Raw genomic sequence first — 18,287 nt, forward strand, 5'->3', positions numbered from 1 at the left:
CTCACTAACTGAACACATGCTTATCTCTCTTGTTGAGTTTACATAGAAATTGCTTTCCCAGCTGCTAAAAAGATAGCACATAATATTTCACCTGTCTCTGCTATCTCGTATAAAAACTGTTTTGTATTATGTCTATATAGTTACTTTTTAACGGTCTGTAAAATGTGTTAGTGACAAATGCATACTGATTTTAAGATGTAACTGGAGTTCTGCTTTTATAACGCAATTCTGTGTTGTGTAAAATGAGATTTAAAAGATTTTGGTTTTAAACAGTTATGTTACAATTCAAATAGAAAAAAAATATAATGTTTTATATCTAAAGGCATATTTTTTTTTTGTTTTTTCTTAACATCTTTTAAATCTAGGTTGACCTTTTGTTTAGTTTTTGTACTGGATTACTGGCTAGGAAAATTGTTTATTTCAAACTTGTCCTTGAATATTTTCTTCTGTAAACAAAGTATTATTTAAGCTATGCAGATTTTTAGGTAAAATGGTTATTGATCATCCCACTCAAAAACATTTTGTTTAAAGCCCAACATTAAATATGGCTAATTGTATTAATTTGTTTACCAGATTATAAACAGTTTATAGATGGACCAAATTATACACAGCAAGACAGATCTTTTCACTTGCTGAATTCTGAGATGAGTGAAAATGTCAGTGAAATGTATTCCCATATAACACCCAAAGCAAGAAAAATAGATGCCAGACTACATTTCTCATCCCAAAAGGATGTGGTTGGAGCTGCAGATTGCGCGGAGACATTTCGTGTATAATATGATAAAAACACCACAACTGTACCACAGGCAAATTCTTGTAACAAAAGGGATCCAATTACTCATGTTTTAGCTAAATCCAAGGCTTTGGGGCAGTTAAGGACTGGTCGACAGTGGTAAAAAATTGTAAAACAAGATGTTGGCTATTTGCTCTTGCTTTAATTTATCTGCTGTTAATTTGTGGATTTATAGTTTCATACACTTTACCTCTTTTTATTTTTTTTTAGGATCAGAGACAAGCTCAGATGTCCCAGTATCGGCAGGATCACTCCCTAATTATGAGATCTCTGGTACATATGTCTGATGTTGCACGGTCAGGAATAATGTCTTCAAGTCAACTGACCACCATAAACCAGTCCCAGCTCAGTGCGCAGTTAGGACTAAACATTGGCGGGACTGCCATTCCTCATACTTCACCCTCCCCACCAGCCAGCAAGTCTGCAACACCTTCTCCTTCAAGCTCCATCAATGAAGAAGATGTAGATGATACCAACAGGGTGTGTATTAGAAAATACATTTCAAATAATTAAGATCATTGTGAACTATTCATTTCCATTTAAAAAGATTTTGTAAACGCTAAACTCCCAGACGTTTTTTAGTAGGATTGGGAGGGATTACATGTTTCTGCCTTTTGCAGTTTGTTTGTTTTTAAGTTAAATTAAAAATAAAATTAACACGATTACCATAGAATTGTTGCTTGGTTTTTGAACTTTTGGGTCATTTGCCTTAAAAAAAAAACAAAAAAAAAAAAAACAGGATTTTTATTACTCAAATGTTTCCTGGTCAATGACCCAGAAATCAAAGCATTTCAATGGTTATAGTGGTTAGCTAATATTTTCCAAAGGATATCGGCATTGGTAGCGCTAATATTTTATTTATGAAATGTATCCTATACGCTGCAAGAGTGCGCTCTATACTTAAGTGCAACTTTTCATGTATATCTAAGTGTGGCACATGTTCTTTTCTAATTGACACCAATGCATACAAGTATTTAAATGTACAAGATCAATAACTTCAAGTACTAAACATTAGTTTTTAGAAAGTTAGTTGCTCTGCACCCATGGTTTATGGTTTATAATACAAACTACAAATTTTACCAAAGTATTAAAGTTATATTATAGTTTTTGAAATGCCATATACAGTGGTGTGACCATGATGCACACAGATTGTTTAATGTTGTTTGAAGTCCAAAGAAATGTTTATCTAAAATATTTTTTAACCTTTAGACTATTGGAGAAAAAAGAGCTGCTCCAGATTCTGGAAAGAAACCGAAGACCCCAAAGAAGAAGAAAAAGAAAGATCCCAATGAACCTCAGAAGCCAGTGTCTGCATATGCCCTGTTTTTTAGGGACACCCAAGCAGCAATCAAAGGTCAAAACCCCAATGCTACTTTTGGAGAAGTGTCAAAAATTGTGGCTTCTATGTGGGATGGCCTTGGAGATGAGCAAAAACAGGTATGATGAAATAAAGATTTTATTGTTTAATTTGCTAAGAAACATAAGCTGTTCCCCTAGCAAAATTGATTTATACTTTGCAAGGAATCACATTGCTTTGTAAACAACCCGAACCTAAATTTCAATGGTATGAATATTATCAATCAAGTACATATGATGTTGAAATAGAAAAAGAATACTTGTACTGTTATGCACAGTTTATGCAAAGATAAAAAAACACACACAACCTAACTTCAGCTAACATTCCGAAGCTGTTAAAACAAAAAATTAACCATGTGAATAAAAACTGATTGGTGTAAGCCTCCCTGGTAGTGCATATGTCTGTATACACTACAGTTCCTGACAAAATAGTGCAGCCAAGCAAATTGTGTGTTGCAGTATGTTGTAGCACAGGTGGGTTGAAGTGGTGCCATTCAACATGACTGACATTACAGCACACCAATGCACATACAACTGCATTACTGCCTGCTGAATAAAACGAAGGACCTGGTTTAAGCTCTCCAAGAGTGAAGTTAGACTATCATGGGAGAACCTGGGTGATCCAACAAACTTGGAATAGATCTGGTCCAGGTTTAAAAACATTTGCCAATAGCAAATAATTTTTAAGAAATCCATTCCAGGTTTGTGTAATCACCCAGGTTCCCCCAATCTATCTTCTCCTGTCGTAGAGAGCTTTAATAAATCAGGCCCAATGTGTTGTGTGTGAAGGGACTCCAATGGTCAATTTTACTACTATTACCTTTATTAACTTTAAATATCCCCTAATGTAAATAACATTGTGGCAGTCACTTATTTATAACTGTTTTTGAACAGCTTATATACAGGCACAGAGCATCAGAAACAGATGCCAACACGTTTTATGAAAATATTAGGAAATGGCATGCAAACCTGAACAATTAAGTTTATTTACAAATAATATTTACTAAGTAATGACTCAAGAAAAAACACACCACACATGAATACCTTTATAGTGCTTTGTTTTCCCCTTTATACAATTTTATGGCATTCCTGATCTGTAATGTTAAAAATGATAATGCTGAATAAATTGCATTTAAAGGTGTTCACATTTAGCTATCCTTATCATTAGAATTGTGGCCTGATTATACCTTGTAATTACAAGGCTATGATGTTTTTTTAATTATTATTTGGAGTCTGTTAATGTTACATGAAGGCATTGTGTACAAGTTTCTAAGACATCTGCTCTCTACCAGACTTCCCCTGTTATGATTTAATGATGGTGATTAATCAAGCCTATTTGTAGCTGTGTGCAACAACTGGGCCTTTGTTGAATGGCACAAAAAATACTTAGCAAGGGCCAGACATCTACAGGCAGGAAGTCAATGCAAACATAATCACAGTCATTCACAGAACTGGCTAAATTATCAAAGCATTGCTCTAGTTTTGTACTGGGCTGGCCGATTTTAATGAGCTATTTTGTAATAGTATAAACCATAGATATTTCACAAACTATCGTTAAATTACAGTACATCCATAATATTCTTTTAATGAGCTTTGTTTAATGTATCACATTGGGACATATTATAGTTTAGAAATATTGTAATTTTAATGTGATCTACCTTATGATATAGATAAAGCAGACAGGAGCACTTTTGTTTTCTATAATATATGCAATCTTTAGATTTTCAGTATGGAGATTTAGATATTGCTTGAACAAAACTTTTTCATTACTGAGTGTAAAGTTAAACTGCATCTTAAATTAGGAACTTTGATTAGATATACATTTATAATGAGAATATATTTATTTATTTATTCTGCCTAGATCAGTTTTTTTCAACCAAGGGTCCTCCAGAGGTTGCTAGGAGTTCCTTGAGAAATGAGCAGTTAGATTTCCGGGTCAGTTTAGGTGTCACCATTGATTAGGTGTCACCATTGATCTTTTATCTATCTGTAAAGGTGGTAGCCTTCTTAATAGCCAGAAATGTAAGTGGCATTCTTCCAACTGACCACCACACTAAAATACTATGAGTTGTGGATATATTAAATATAGTAGGGATTCCCGGACCTTAACATTTTTAGAGGTTCGTCCATGTTTAAAAAAAAAAAAAAAAAAAAAAAAGGTTAGCCATTGTGTCACATTGGGTTAGACTGAACCTCCAGGGGGCACTATTGCTTGCACAGAAGTGGTGTGAGCCCTGAGAAGGGCCAAGGTGCAGAATCTAAGCAGCAGCCAGGTCTTCTCCAGAGCCTCTAGTGGTGAGGATGTTGCGCTGCTGGCTGCTGCCAGGTTGCGGTCCTTGGGCACACCAGGGTGGGCAGGATTGGGCACAGTACCAATCACTAGGCAGGGGAATAATCAAGAAGGCTATGGTCGAGGCAGACAGCAAGAGGTCAGGAACAAGCCAGGGGTCAATAACCAGAGTTTCAGGCTATAGACACTGGTAACACAGGAAACGACAGGAGGCACAGATGACGGGAGATACAGGGATCACTGCATACACAGATAAACAGCACAAGGGAACAGGCAGAAAAAGAACAGACTGGGCAAAAAGAAGTTAAAGGAGCTGGACAAGCAAAGCACTGAAATAAATAAACAGGTGTAGAGGAAATGCTCAGCAGAGCTAGGGGGCTCGGCAGTAGTGGAGACGCACTGCATGTACGCTGAGTGCTGTGTCTAAACCAGCTAAATATCCAGGGGTGATTAAAAGGTTATTTCCTGGTTAGCTGGCAGAATGGGCAATATTGGTAAAACTTGTTAGAGCAGGCACGCTCCGGGTCAGCGCTGCCTACATGTGCAGTAGAGAGACGCCTGCGCTTTAGCAAGGATAAGGTTAGTGTAACAGTCTGTTCCTTCTGCAATAAACAACCTGCCTTACCTGGACCTTAAATGGTAGGGGAATATCTATATTGCATGCAGTGAGGGGAGCTTACTAAAGTATTTGGAGAAACTTTACTTTCAAAATGATATAATTATTTCCTTCTACTATTTGGTCAAGTGAAAAGCAAATTACTCAGCACCTAATCATGAGCAGATGCATCACACATGTACAAACAATAATGGAATATTTACTTCCTTTTTGCGTGAATTTTCTCTTTAGGTAAATCAGCCTTGTTATGTTTGCTTTTACCATGTAAAAGCTGAAATTTTGCAAACATATTATTGACACTGTACAATTTTTTTTTTTAAAGGTGTATAAAAGGAAAACTGAAGCTGCTAAAAAAGAATATTTAAAAGCCCTTGCAGCCTACCGAGCAAGCCTTGTGTCTAAGGTGGGTAAAAAACAAATAGCTCAATGTATATAATTAGTGCCATGATGAGTAAATGTGTGGCTTGTATGAACAAAATGACTCTTGACAAATCACAGGAAAAGTATATATATCAGCCTAAATATATTATATAGAAAATTAGAGAAGGGGCAACACCTTACTGACGCTAACAATTCTGAAGAGTGGGATGGCTTCTACGGTTATGGAAATCTGGTTGTTTGGAACAGGAAACGGTCATTAGTTTTTGAATTTGCCAACTTCAAATGAAGAAATTAAGTGGTGAACTACCCATATTTGTTTTTTTCTGCAGCTGGCTCATGGTTCTTGATTGGTTGCATGTTGCACCGCCATCAATTTTCTCATTGATATTGTTAACATTGCCTAAAATCTGTTATTTTACTATACACACACACTATATTAAATTATATAATTTTTCATATATCATTTCACTTTCACTGAAAGTAGTTATTAGGTTTACTTTATGAAACCCCAACTAATAAACTAAAATGGAAAAGTATAACCAAGCAGATATAATCTAATCAGTTGCAATGAGTAGCTACTTTGGCCCTGACCCTCTTCTATACTGTACAGTGTATGAGAACTTTTGTAAAATCTAATTACCATGTGCATTAGTTTTGGTCACTTTTTTAATATTGTTACACATTCAGTTTTATGAACACACATTTGGATGAAAGCTTTTTCAATTTTCTAAATAAATAATAAAACATACAAACATTTAGTATAGAGTGCTTCCATATCGTGTTCACAGAACATTCTGGAATTTTAAATAAAAAGGCTGAACTCTGCCTCTGCACCTGTTGTCTTCTGTTTTATATTACAAATCCAGATGAGTACCATCCCTTTATTTGGTTTGTGCCCCTCCTCTGACTCATTCAGCTGCATTTGTAAACCGATATCCTGCTATTCAGGTCTATTGACAACAAAGGCTATTCAGTCCTATTTAGCCTTCCAAAAACCTTGAAGAATAGTGTCACTTACTAGGCTTGGGGGCTGAAAGTGATAAATATAACAAATAAATTTACACTATTTTACAAATACAGGAATGAAAATAGGAAATGTATTTCCTAATACTGGACCCAATACGATACTGCATCTAGACTAGTTCATTTTTTAAATATTCAGTTTTTCTGTTTATGCTCCTACACATAATATAAGTTCCTTGATTGTTATAATGTAAATCAAGGCCAATCACTTGTATGACAATTGATTACTCCAAACACAAAATGTTTGTTCATTAAAGTGGATTTTTCAATCCAGGGCCAACTTAGATGACCACTTCATAGTGTGTATGTGTGTATATATATATATATATATATATATATATATAAATACATAAACAAATGCAAATATTGCAGCATTTTCAGCATTTTAGAAGAGAGGAAAAAAATGTAAGTTGAAACCCAGCTTGTGATGTTTCTGGGAGACATGAGTATTCCTGCTGCCGAAAATATTGCAAGTGTACTGAATCTTTACATTTTACTATTTACTGTATATTTAAGAATATTTGATCTGTGAGCTGCTAAATCCCTTTGAATACATTATATGGCAATAAATCAATTTAAATTTACTGACCATGATCTTGTTTGCTTTCTCTGCCCTTTAGGCTGCAGCTGAATCTGCAGAAGCTCAGACGATTCGTTCTGTCCAGCAAACACTGGCATCAACCAATCTGTCTTCTTCTCTTCTTCTCAACTCCCCATTATCCCAACATGCATCTGCCACGGTGGCAGCCCAAAATCTCCAGCAGTCACTCCCAAGGGCAATTGCACCTAAACCTTTAACCATGAGACTACCATCTAGCCAGATTGTTACTTCAGTTACCATTGCACCAAACATGCCATCAAATATGGGAACTCCTTTAATGAGCTCCATGGGTGCACCTATGGTAGCCACTCCGTCTTCTCAAGTCAGCCCCTCCTTGCAAAGCCAGCAGCATCACCTCCAACAGCTGCAACAGCAGCAGTTGCAGCAAATGCAGCAACAGCAGCTTCATCAACATCAGATGCACCAGCAGATCCAACAGCAAATGCAACAACAGCATTTTCAGCACCATATGCAGCAGCAACTTCAACAGCAACAGCAGCAGCAGCTACAGCAACAAATGCAACAGCAGTTGCAGCATATACATCTACAGCAGATACAACAACAACAGATGCAACACATTCAGCATCAGTCTCAAATGTCCCCACAGCAGCAATCACCCGCTCCTTCCCAGCCGGGAGTACCTGCTCAAATATCATCACCAATCCCACATATCAATAGCCCTCCTCCTGCATCCCAACACCATCAGCCATTGATACAGTCCCAGGCACAGACTCAAGTGCTGTCCCAAGTCAGTATTTTTTAATCCTTCAGCGATCCCATCGCAGATATATTCATCTCTTTAAGAGAAGGTTTATAAGCTGTAAATTGTTTAAATGTGTTATGCAAGAATGCATAATGGACCAAGTGAAAATCTTAAATGTCTATTAGATAGGCAATAAAGAACAATGGAACTTGTATCATATTTTAGTATCTCCTTACTAGTTCTCTGGAAACTAAAGAAAGCTGCCCTTTTGGTTTTTTCATGTGGATCCTTTTTAATTTATTGAAGCTTTTCCTAAAATATGTGAATTGTATGCTCTGAAAACCCCACTGAAAAATCACTAAAAGACAATGAACTGTAGGAGTTGACTTCGGCATGCCATAAGATACTTTTAGCAATGGTTTTAGCATTGGAAAATCTACAAAGGCAAAACATGCAGCTGTAACTACCTGTAGAGTGATAATCATTCAAGTGCATTCGTATTACATATGTAGTTAATGGCATTTTTGTCATTTGATGTAAATTGCAAATATTTGCCAAAGTTCTTATTTTTGTTCCCTTTTTTTTTATCTATACTAAAGTAAGAAAAAATGATATCATTATCAACCAAAATTTAGGTTTCAAAAACACTGTAACAGTATGTTGATTGGTTTGGTGTCACACCATATTCATATAAATTTGAAAACAATTGTGAATATACCGTGCTTAAGTGGCACTTTTCTTATCAAAACAATGTATTTTTCAAAGGGAAATGCACTTAATAAATGGATATTCTAAGAGCTAAAGTTAACTAATGCTACAAGTACTGTATAATTAGTAAAATATTTAAAAAGGGTACCCTATGTAAGGTGTATATATTTTCTTTCTGAGTTGTATGTTTTAAATAATTTGTTGTAAAATGTTTTCATAAACAAGGCTTTAATGTAACACTGGTTACAGAACCATTAATTGCTACATCGCTTATTGTGTTTTTATGCTGTTTTATACTTTTTTATGAGTTCAGATAGCGGCGGTTAAATTGTTTGTATTTTGCTTAACTGAAAAAAGAATGCTTTATTGCAATAGAATAAACACAATTCTGTAATAGATTGCATGATGATTATTTTTTGTTTATTTTTTTTTTCTATGTATATATATTTTTCATTATGTTTGTTTTTCGTTTTCTTCATTTAAATACCCTACAGCTGATGGATCAATTAAGGTGTAGGTATATGTATGATTTTTGTCATATGTGCAAGTAAAAGAAAAAAAAAAAAAACAAATATATCAGAGGATATATTCTATTCAATTTGTCCAGTCATTATTATGTTAGTTTTACAATTATTTTTACTGACTTTAATCAGCCGGCAAGAAACCATACTGTATTATATTTTTATTAAACAGGATTTATATAGTGCCAAAATATTACACAGCACTGTACATTAAATAGGGGTTGCAAATGGCAGACAGTGACACAGAAGGAAGAGAGGACCCTGCCCCAAAGAGCTTACAATCTAAGGGGGTGTTCTTATATGTAGGGCACCTCTTACATATATTTTAGTAAGAATACAATTTTCATGTTTTTTACTGCCTCTGCTCTGTTTTTCTTTGGTCTGCACAACCTGTAAGGTCTTTTGAACTGTTGGAAACAACCAGTGCACATGGGCTGCTACATTCCTTATTGCTTTCCATGTAGTAGAGACGCCACACCACACTGCATATAAGTAGTTGCATTCTGTGTATAACTGAATGCCTATACCAGCTCAGCCCACAATGAGTGTCCAGAGCCAGTTCAAAATGACTGCTGTCACCAAAACTAAAAGTGAGAAAAAGTTAAACTACAATAAGTGCTTAGGATACACTTTCCAATAGTGACACCTTTTTTGATGGAGACTGTAGAAAAGTAGGCACAATGTTTGATTCACTACTAGGTGTGGTTCGGTTTATTTGTATACTGTTCACACTGTAGGCAAACTCTTGGGCATATTCATACAAGTTTTTTGTTAGGAACAATTTTTCCCCTATAAGCCAACAGGAACTTTGATACCCCTCACCATTTTGCATACCAGTGGGTTCCAATCTAAGCCCTTTGATAAGGCAAGCTTGCAGGATTTGAAGTGAACAGGCTGTATTCTCCAATCCTTCTGAAAAAAGAACCTGGTGTGTTGACTATCTCAGAAAGCCCTTTGCTTAAAGCTTTCTTAGTGTGAATAAATATAAACCGGGCTATTAGGAAGGAAGTGTGAGGATATGCACGATTAGAAAGGACAAAGGTTTTATAAAACAGCTAAAAGTTGACCAAATAAATCCCTGCATTTACCTAACCTGTTCATAACCTCAAACACACCAACTACCTTGTGTGCTACAGGAGAATACCGGTTTACACAGGAGTACATCTGCAGTGAATCAGAGATGAAAAGGGACCAGCTTGTAAAGTTTAAACTTGCAAAGCCAACGTTCCATCTGTAACCTCTGCAGTGGAAGCATCTGCTGTGACATTCTGTCCCTAGATTACATTAACTTGAGTTACAACAATGAATAATAGCATAATTCAACTCTGTACTGCTCTGTAAATGTTACTTGTAAGATATTATATTATTCCATTTTCTATCATTTTTTGAGATCATGCCAAGATAGGCAACCTATATACTATTATACAGAGCAGTGCTAGGGACATGTTGCTTTCACAGACCCACAGTTGAAGCAAATCAAGTAATCTTCAGACTTTTGACATACAATTCCCATGACCAAGGAAAGTAATTACTTTGTTATGTCAGTACCAATTGAACTTTACTACTGTATATTTCTTGGTACCATGAGTTTGTCAGATCTTAACTGTGTTAAAAGTTATATTGCAAGTAGCTCTTTCCCTTCTAGAGACAAATGTACAGTTTGTGCCAAGGTTTTACACTATACATAACCTAGAAATATTTTCACATTTTGTGTATTTTAATACGGATGTGTTCCTAAAATTATTTTCTTTCCCTATCTAATGATACCAATAATAACTCAAACCATGGGAATTGAATTTTCAGACAATAAAGACATAAAATATTTGTTGTCCAGAGCAGCTTTTCTACTTTTCTTGTCCAGGTTAAATAAACTAAGTTAGGTATTTAATTTGTGTTTATAAGCCGTTTTACTGCTCAAAAATACTTGCAAAAAACAGTTAACATTGGACAAAATATATATTTGTTTATGATCCATGATTTAACCGGCAGCATTTCCATGCAGTTTTTTGGACACTCGATGTCCATAGGACACTCAACTTCATAGACTTGAATTTGAAAGTGTTTAAATAAAATACTCAAACTGCCTGAGCAGGCATTTGTAAGCATTTAATGCCAATTTTTTCCTGATCGTCCTTTCCTCTTTTAAATTTTGCACCCTTCTGCATGGTCCACAACCCAGGTGGTAAACTAAGTGCAGGGCCATGTGCCTTCACACTAGTTTTGCACAAAATTCTATAAAAAAAAATACAAATATTGCAGAAGGGTCAGCGCAACAAACCACGTCTCCGGTACGCATCGCAGGCCCTGGGCAAAGGGCAGATTGTGTCTCTGGAGTGGGCAGGTTATGGCATCATGGCCTCACTCTGGGGAAAGTTTCTTCCCTTTAAGTGGCACACGGACCCAAGTCCATGCATTTAGTGGTCTGCTAGTTACTAAAGGTTAGAGCCCACTGTCAAAGCATCTTTACTGAAGGTGTGGAATGCAAGAGAAAGCAGCAGTTCAAGATGTTATTGGGTTATATGCTGATAAGGGGAGGCTTCTTTTCCCATTGCCGTTGACAGGCTTGAGAGGGCCCTGAATGGCCTGGGCTTTGAGGAAATTGGTAAAATAAAGTTGGCCATCAAACTGAAGACATATGGGGAAAATCTCAGGAATGAAAGTGAACAAACTAAAGGAATTGCAACAAAAAAATTTTGTTGAGAGATGGGTTTAAAACCGAAAACTTTTAGAATTTTAGTTACTTACTGTCGAGATGCCGCTAGCAAGTATTACCAAAGATCACAGGCAAAATACACTTTAAAAAATCCATCGAACCAATATAAAAAAAAAAAAAAAAAGTTAAGCAGGCAGGATTTTTTAAGCAGCAGATTTTTATTCAAATGCGTTCAGGTGATTTCCCTTCAGCAATAAAACAAACCTACCTGCCTGTTGACAATCTTCTCTGGAATAGAGATTGAACCGAGCATCTCAGTGTAAGGTACAGTCCTAGCATAATTGGCTGCCAGGAAAAAAATCATTCCCGTGCATATGTGTGGGAGTTAGGTCAACCCGGCATGGCCAATCAAGATGGTCAAAAATACCAAACCAAAGGGGGTCTGTTAAAATGTGATGCCAGTGAAGGAGTGAGGAGAGTGGTTTGTTTTATTGAAGAACAAAAAGCATATTCCTTCAGCAATAAGGAACCTACCTGTACCTTATTTCCAGCTTTAAAATATGAATCTAGTTGGTGATATATCAAATAGGAACCACAAGTGAGAAGCAGTCAGGACTGTTGCTTCAGGTTTTACACCAAAAGTCACAAAGGCAAAATGAGTGCATTTACTGGTAGAAGCTGTCATGCACGTCCTTATGTTTTGATGAAGCCTGTTTGGTTGACTTCATGCTGATCCGATGGCCTCAATACAATGAACCACTGACCTGCAAGTATACAGATTGGGTGTTTTCACTTCCCTCTAATTTTTCAATTTGCATTCTTATTCCGGATGAGTGATTCTGAAAGCAAAGATGCCAGGGACAGCTTCATTATGTTAGATTAATGCTGAACTTCAGGCAGACCGTTAAATAGACAGTTGAAATAAATATATGTGACCTGTCTTATTTACTGAAGGATTTGTACTTCCGTTCTTGTGATTTATATACCACTGCCATGCTACATAGGCAAGTTCCCAAAAGGTAAAACCACTGTTTCTTATGTCAACTTTGAAGCACCTTGTGTCACCACTCCTTCTCCGTACTGCCTATTGATCAATAAATTAGCATCTTCTCAATTTAAATGAGCAGAGGCAAACAGGAAAGAAATTACATAGTTATCTTCATTGTGTTAAGTGTATGGCAATCAAATGACAATGCTTTGTCGGTAAAATAGTTAACTTATATGCACTTTTATTGGTATTAAGCCTGAATGTCCATATTCAACTTGGTACCAGGACTAATGCACTTTGTTTTTTATTTTAACTACGAGGAAGAACACAAATGCCTTTTCAGATTCTAGACATTGATGGTGCTGTACAAATGATCTTTTATATGACATGACAGATACCTGGTTCCTCAGGAATACAGCAAAGGGATAATGTCAAATCTGTTTTTTCTTGTTTACATTTCAGAACAAAATAGGTTCATTTATTGGCCTCTTAGTTTCTCGCTCTTCTCTTCCTGCTGTACTGTGAGGTTTATGGACACAATTCCCCAGTTGTCTTGCAAGATTAATTACAGCATCTGTCCTGTCACAAGCTATAATGAAGAGGTCTTGATAAAAATTGCAAATTACCTCTGGCAACAATCAAACTGCTTATGATAAAATGAAAATTAAAAACAGCAAACTAACAGGCCTGATCGGAATCCTAATTCCCAAACAATGATATTGTTCAAGATCGGTCCAAGAGGCAAACAGTCAGCAAAACCATATGAATGTTGAGTGGGCTTAAGGCCATTGCTGACCAGAATGTAGGTGATACAGTAGATTAATAATACATTTAACATTTAATATTTTATGAAGCTCATCTTGTTATCTATGAACATTGAATGCCCTGGAAGAGAAATACTAGGTATGAAAGGATTTAGTTCAAGGAATTCTTTTCATTATCACTATAAATCTCATCATTATTGCTCAGTATATTGCTGGCACCAGTACATTTCTCCCCACTGTTCCGTAGTTCTCTTGCAGCTCTTGGCCTCTTGCCATCAGTTTGTGGTCAATCATTCATGCACATATGAAAATAATCTTTGGGAAAATATTTAATGTAACTGTCACTAGAAAAAAAATATTGGAAAAACCGTCAGCTTCTAACATTTAGTTGTTCTGCCACTAGTTACTTCAGTCTTTGCCACAATACCCAACAATGTTCAGCATCTGGGTGTGAGATTCCTGCTGCATACTGTGACTCCACTTATCAGTCAATGTCAGTAATAGAGTTACTTGGATCCTGACCACCAGCCAATGGCAATACATGCTGGTAAAGAATTTGACCGTGGGTTTACACCGCATGTAGAAGCGAGTTTGTTGCTAGGGTACACAGAAAGAACCTTTTTTTTTAGGTCTGCTAGGTAGTTAGTAAAGTATATTTAGTATGTTTAGGGTATTACCAATCCAAACATTTGTCTCAGTTTAGCTGAAAAGACCTCAAACCTCAAACTAAGGCAGATTTAAGTAACACTTTTCAGGGATTATAGCTCTGCAAGAGGGAACATTGGGAGTCCTTGGTAGCAGAAATTGTAAAGGAGAATTATGGCCAAATAGGGCTCACCAACACCCCCTACGTAAAAAAGTGAATGCACTCTTGCGAAGTGACAGCCAAGCTTAAGCTAATCATATAATCTTTGTACAATATTCTTTAGCTTTACACAAAATATCGAATCCATTTGTACTTGAGCTCCATTGTGCTATCCACCTATTTTATCAAAGCAATATAAAATGTATAGCTGGGCCCCCTGAACATCCATGGGACCCTAGGCTCCTGCCTAAGTTGCTACCTTCCAGTAAATGTCAATATTCTTTGGCTGTATGGCTGTTTTTTTAATCTGAAATAAGGATTCTGAAAAAAAAAATATTTAATAGGTAGGAGACTATAGTTGGCCTAAACACCTACTGTTTTTTTATCCAGAGCTACTCTTCTACTCTCCATCAACCCCCCTAGCGGTCTAATTCTGTCCATATTTCAATGCAAAAAGTGGTACAAATGTATTTTACAATGTAGGCCTATATTTCATAGGCATAACCAAATATGTCCAATATTTATTAATAAAATTTAAAACAAAAATCTGTTAAACATAAATAAAATTCATTTTAAAGAATTTATTCATTGTAATAATATATATATATATATATATATATATATATATATATATATTGAAGATTTCTTTATAATATAAAGATTTCTTTGTATTAGACTCAATAGAGCTATTTTGTATTGATCCAATCCAATACATCCACCCTGAGTCATACACATTTGATGGTCAGTTAGCCTAAAATAGATATTAAACCCGCAATTTGTTTTTTTAAAACTGAACAGAGATTGGAATAAAGTCAGGTCAAGGATTTCTTGAGAGTCACTTTATTGGTGCATGACTTTTTTTTTCATCATCTGCCGTGATGTTAAAATGCAAGATATATAAAAAAAAACTTGATTTGTTGGAATAAGACCCAAGTATAATTGCTAGTTGGAGAGATTTGTGAACAGTTGTGCAGAGTAAAAATGAATGATTTGATTTACACAAGAAATTTGAACTTTTGATTTACCTACAATAGTTCAAACTGGCCTAAACTGCAAAGAACATTTAAAGCTTAAAGTATGACTAGTACACTCAAAGTATCCAAACAAAGGTCATTTTATGGCAACTTATTTTTTAAAGCAGATCTAAATCATAACTTCATCACATTGTTTGCTAAAGCATTCCCTTTCCTTGACAATTACCATGTTTTTTTAAATGAGATATTTTTACTCTTTTTTCCTATTCTGCATCTGCTGATATTCCCCCCAACTTCTCTACTGCAACCTACACTCTGAATGAATATTCAATGGGTGACTGCATATCATTACTCAGGGCAGGCATTATATTGTTGACAATAGGAGCACATTCCTGTGTAATGTGTTTTGGCATGGCCACTGGTAGTCTCCATTGTGAACACATGTGACAAGTTGACAATACAGAAAAGAAAATAGAAGAGAAGGGTAGAGTGTTGTCACCTTATAGCAGGTAGTTCCTAAACAAAGATTTCCATGTCTGGATCACCAAGTAACATATGAATGAAAGCTGTGACTAAAGCTTTTATGAGATTTTAGCGAATTGATATATATCCGCCGTAAGGGTGGCATGCTTTTGTCGACACAAAACATTAAACTATTATAACAGATTTATAGAAAAAAACCCCATTGTTTTACATCACTTATTTAACATCCTCCTTACAATATTTTTAACATCTTTCATATCAGTGCCTATTTAATTAGTACTTTAAAAACCCTCTCAAATATAATTTGTTCCCTTTAAATGTCATGTCTCAGAAGAAGACAATGCAAATCCATCATTCCTTTTATAAATAGAAAAACACTGTCAGCCATTTGAGCAGGAGAAAATGTCACAATCTGGAATTTTATTTAACTCACCAATATAAAAGGTGATTTTGCACATTGTACTGCTTGCCTTGGTAAAAAAAAAAAAAAGTTGCCTAGGTATGTATCATTAGGGCTACCCTATATAGAGAGACGATTATAGTGATCATGTATGCACAGCTACTGTAGATTTTCATAATGACAAAAAGTCACAGCAAGGCAAATACAGGCTAAACTAAAACAAAACAGTTTTTCTTTTACTTTGCATATTGCAAAAGGGAGTGCCCTTTTCCTGTATGATACCAGACCACATGCAAATGTTGAGCTTCATTAACATCTGCCCCCATCCCAAAAAAAAAAAAAAAAAAAAAAAATAATAAGTATTTGATGTGGGTCCTATTGTGAAATCTAGATTTGGGGGTACATTTGTACCCATTCTTACAAATTGGTAAAAATGTAAGTAACAACAACAGCACTTGCACATCAAAAAAGGTTAATATAGTAGTTTATTACAGTTTTTATATATTTTTTTATGCTCCACAGATACAGTACAATAAATGTCACAACAGAACTGGGAGTGTGTTGCTAGCAGGACAACCAAGCAAAAAGAAAGAACAAAATAAAAAGCCTAAAAAAGAACAAAAAAGAAAAAAACAGGGCCACCACATTTGAAGTGAAAGTAAACCTTAGGTTTAAATGTCAGAGTTACGCTATTCTGGCCAAGCCAATCAAAATGACGGGGAACCCAAAATGCAGAAATATTGGGATGAAGATTGGGCAGCGCCCGCACCAGAGGAAAGACAGGCGAGTGCAATTTAAAAATTGTGACCAAGCAGCTAAGTTTATTTAATTCCAGAAAGGGATATCACCTGGATGCAATTCTTTAATTTTTTGGGATTAGTTAGAACCGGTCTGCTTTCTATTTTCTTAGGTATAATTCCACTTTAAGAACTGGTAAACTGTAAATCTAACAAAAATGTAATATGCTGCAAACCATTTCCTTTTTTTATTTTGTGCTACAAGTTAAAATAACTAAGCATCTCTGAATATTTGCATTAAAATATTTCCATTTCCAAAAGGGCTGAATGCAATCATCATTTTTGTGTTTTACACATTTACATAAACCAAACACCTATTTATTGAATTAAGAATTCACAAACATGCAAATTTCATCCTTTTTTTCCTTTTTTTAATAAACCCATGATGAGTGGATGTCCAGGACCATGTGGACAATTGAGTGTAATCATAGGACTTCTTGCCATGAGTATTTTTCCAAGGGTGGACAACACAAACTGTGGGCCAAATTTTGCCATCCAAGTCTTAGGTTACCTAAAATTGGTATGCAGGTTTGGGTTAGACAAGTGAACACATGCATTTTTGCAACAGATTGCTTCAGGTGCTGTATGAGACCAAATGTTTCTAAATGATTACCAAATCTGCTATGGTTTAGGCAGTAGCTGCTTATATTGTATACTGTAATATGTAGCCCCAACACCATTTTTAAAAAAAGGCAAGCCATAGATATCCAGAAAAAATTACAAATACTTTTCTGAATGTCTGATTTAAACTTGTCTAAAGTCTAGTCTCCTAATGTAGGGAGCTACCTTAAAGAAAATTTTACTCTGACAACCAATACTAGTTTCGCTTACATTAAAAGACAATATGGCACTTTAGGCATTTAAAATAAACGGTCACACAAATATGCTGGTTGAGATAGACGTTTGCTCAATGTGTCTCAATTTGCAAAATTTTGAAGATTGGCTTCACCCCCCAGGGATAGCGGAGATGTCCATCTTGAAATACCAGGATTACCAAGAATAGTATAGAATAGCAGTTGTCTTCCAAACTGATTGTACTTTACACAGGTGTGAGCATTACACAGGGCCCAGGAGCTCAAGAGTGCCTACAGAACAGTGTGAAGCCTCAGAAGTGCACAGGAGTGCATATTGCATAGGGAGCAGGGGCTTGGAGTAAAAATAAAATAAAGCTAAATTTTGCGGGAGTGTATATTCACATAGGGCACAGGACTTGGAGCCAATTGAAGGACATGGGTAATTAAAATACTACTAATATTTCTGTTAAAGAAAAGTTGGGTAAGAGTCGTGTGCTTCTAAATTGCAATTGTTTAAAAATGTATATTTTTTTTAATATAAAGGAACACAATCACCTAATGCCAGTGAAAAATCTGCAGTTGATAGTGTCATAGGTAATCCAAGGTAAGACCACTGAATCAGTCAGGTTCTGTAACC

The 18,287-nt window shown here is 35.7% G+C and overlaps 1 protein-coding gene across 2 annotated transcripts in view; it reads left to right on the forward strand.

Moving 5' to 3' along the window:
- Positions 1 to 8,865, forward strand: part of TOX3 (TOX high mobility group box family member 3) — an 80,258-nt gene extending 71,393 nt beyond the window's left edge. For both annotated transcript variants that reach the window (XM_072422912.1, XM_072422913.1), the window contains 4 exons: positions 1,004 to 1,273; positions 2,003 to 2,230; positions 5,378 to 5,458; positions 7,080 to 8,865. In XM_072422912.1, the coding sequence (XP_072279013.1) occupies positions 1,004 to 1,273; positions 2,003 to 2,230; positions 5,378 to 5,458; positions 7,080 to 7,823 (1,323 nt within the window). In that variant the 3' untranslated portion in view covers positions 7,824 to 8,865. The remainder of the gene's footprint in view (positions 1 to 1,003; positions 1,274 to 2,002; positions 2,231 to 5,377; positions 5,459 to 7,079) is intronic.
- The last annotated feature ends 9,422 nt before the right edge of the window (positions 8,866 to 18,287 follow it).

Source organism: Pyxicephalus adspersus, chromosome 9 (genome assembly GCF_032062135.1).
Source record: "Pyxicephalus adspersus chromosome 9, UCB_Pads_2.0, whole genome shotgun sequence".
NCBI lineage: Eukaryota > Metazoa > Chordata > Amphibia > Anura > Pyxicephalidae > Pyxicephalus > Pyxicephalus adspersus.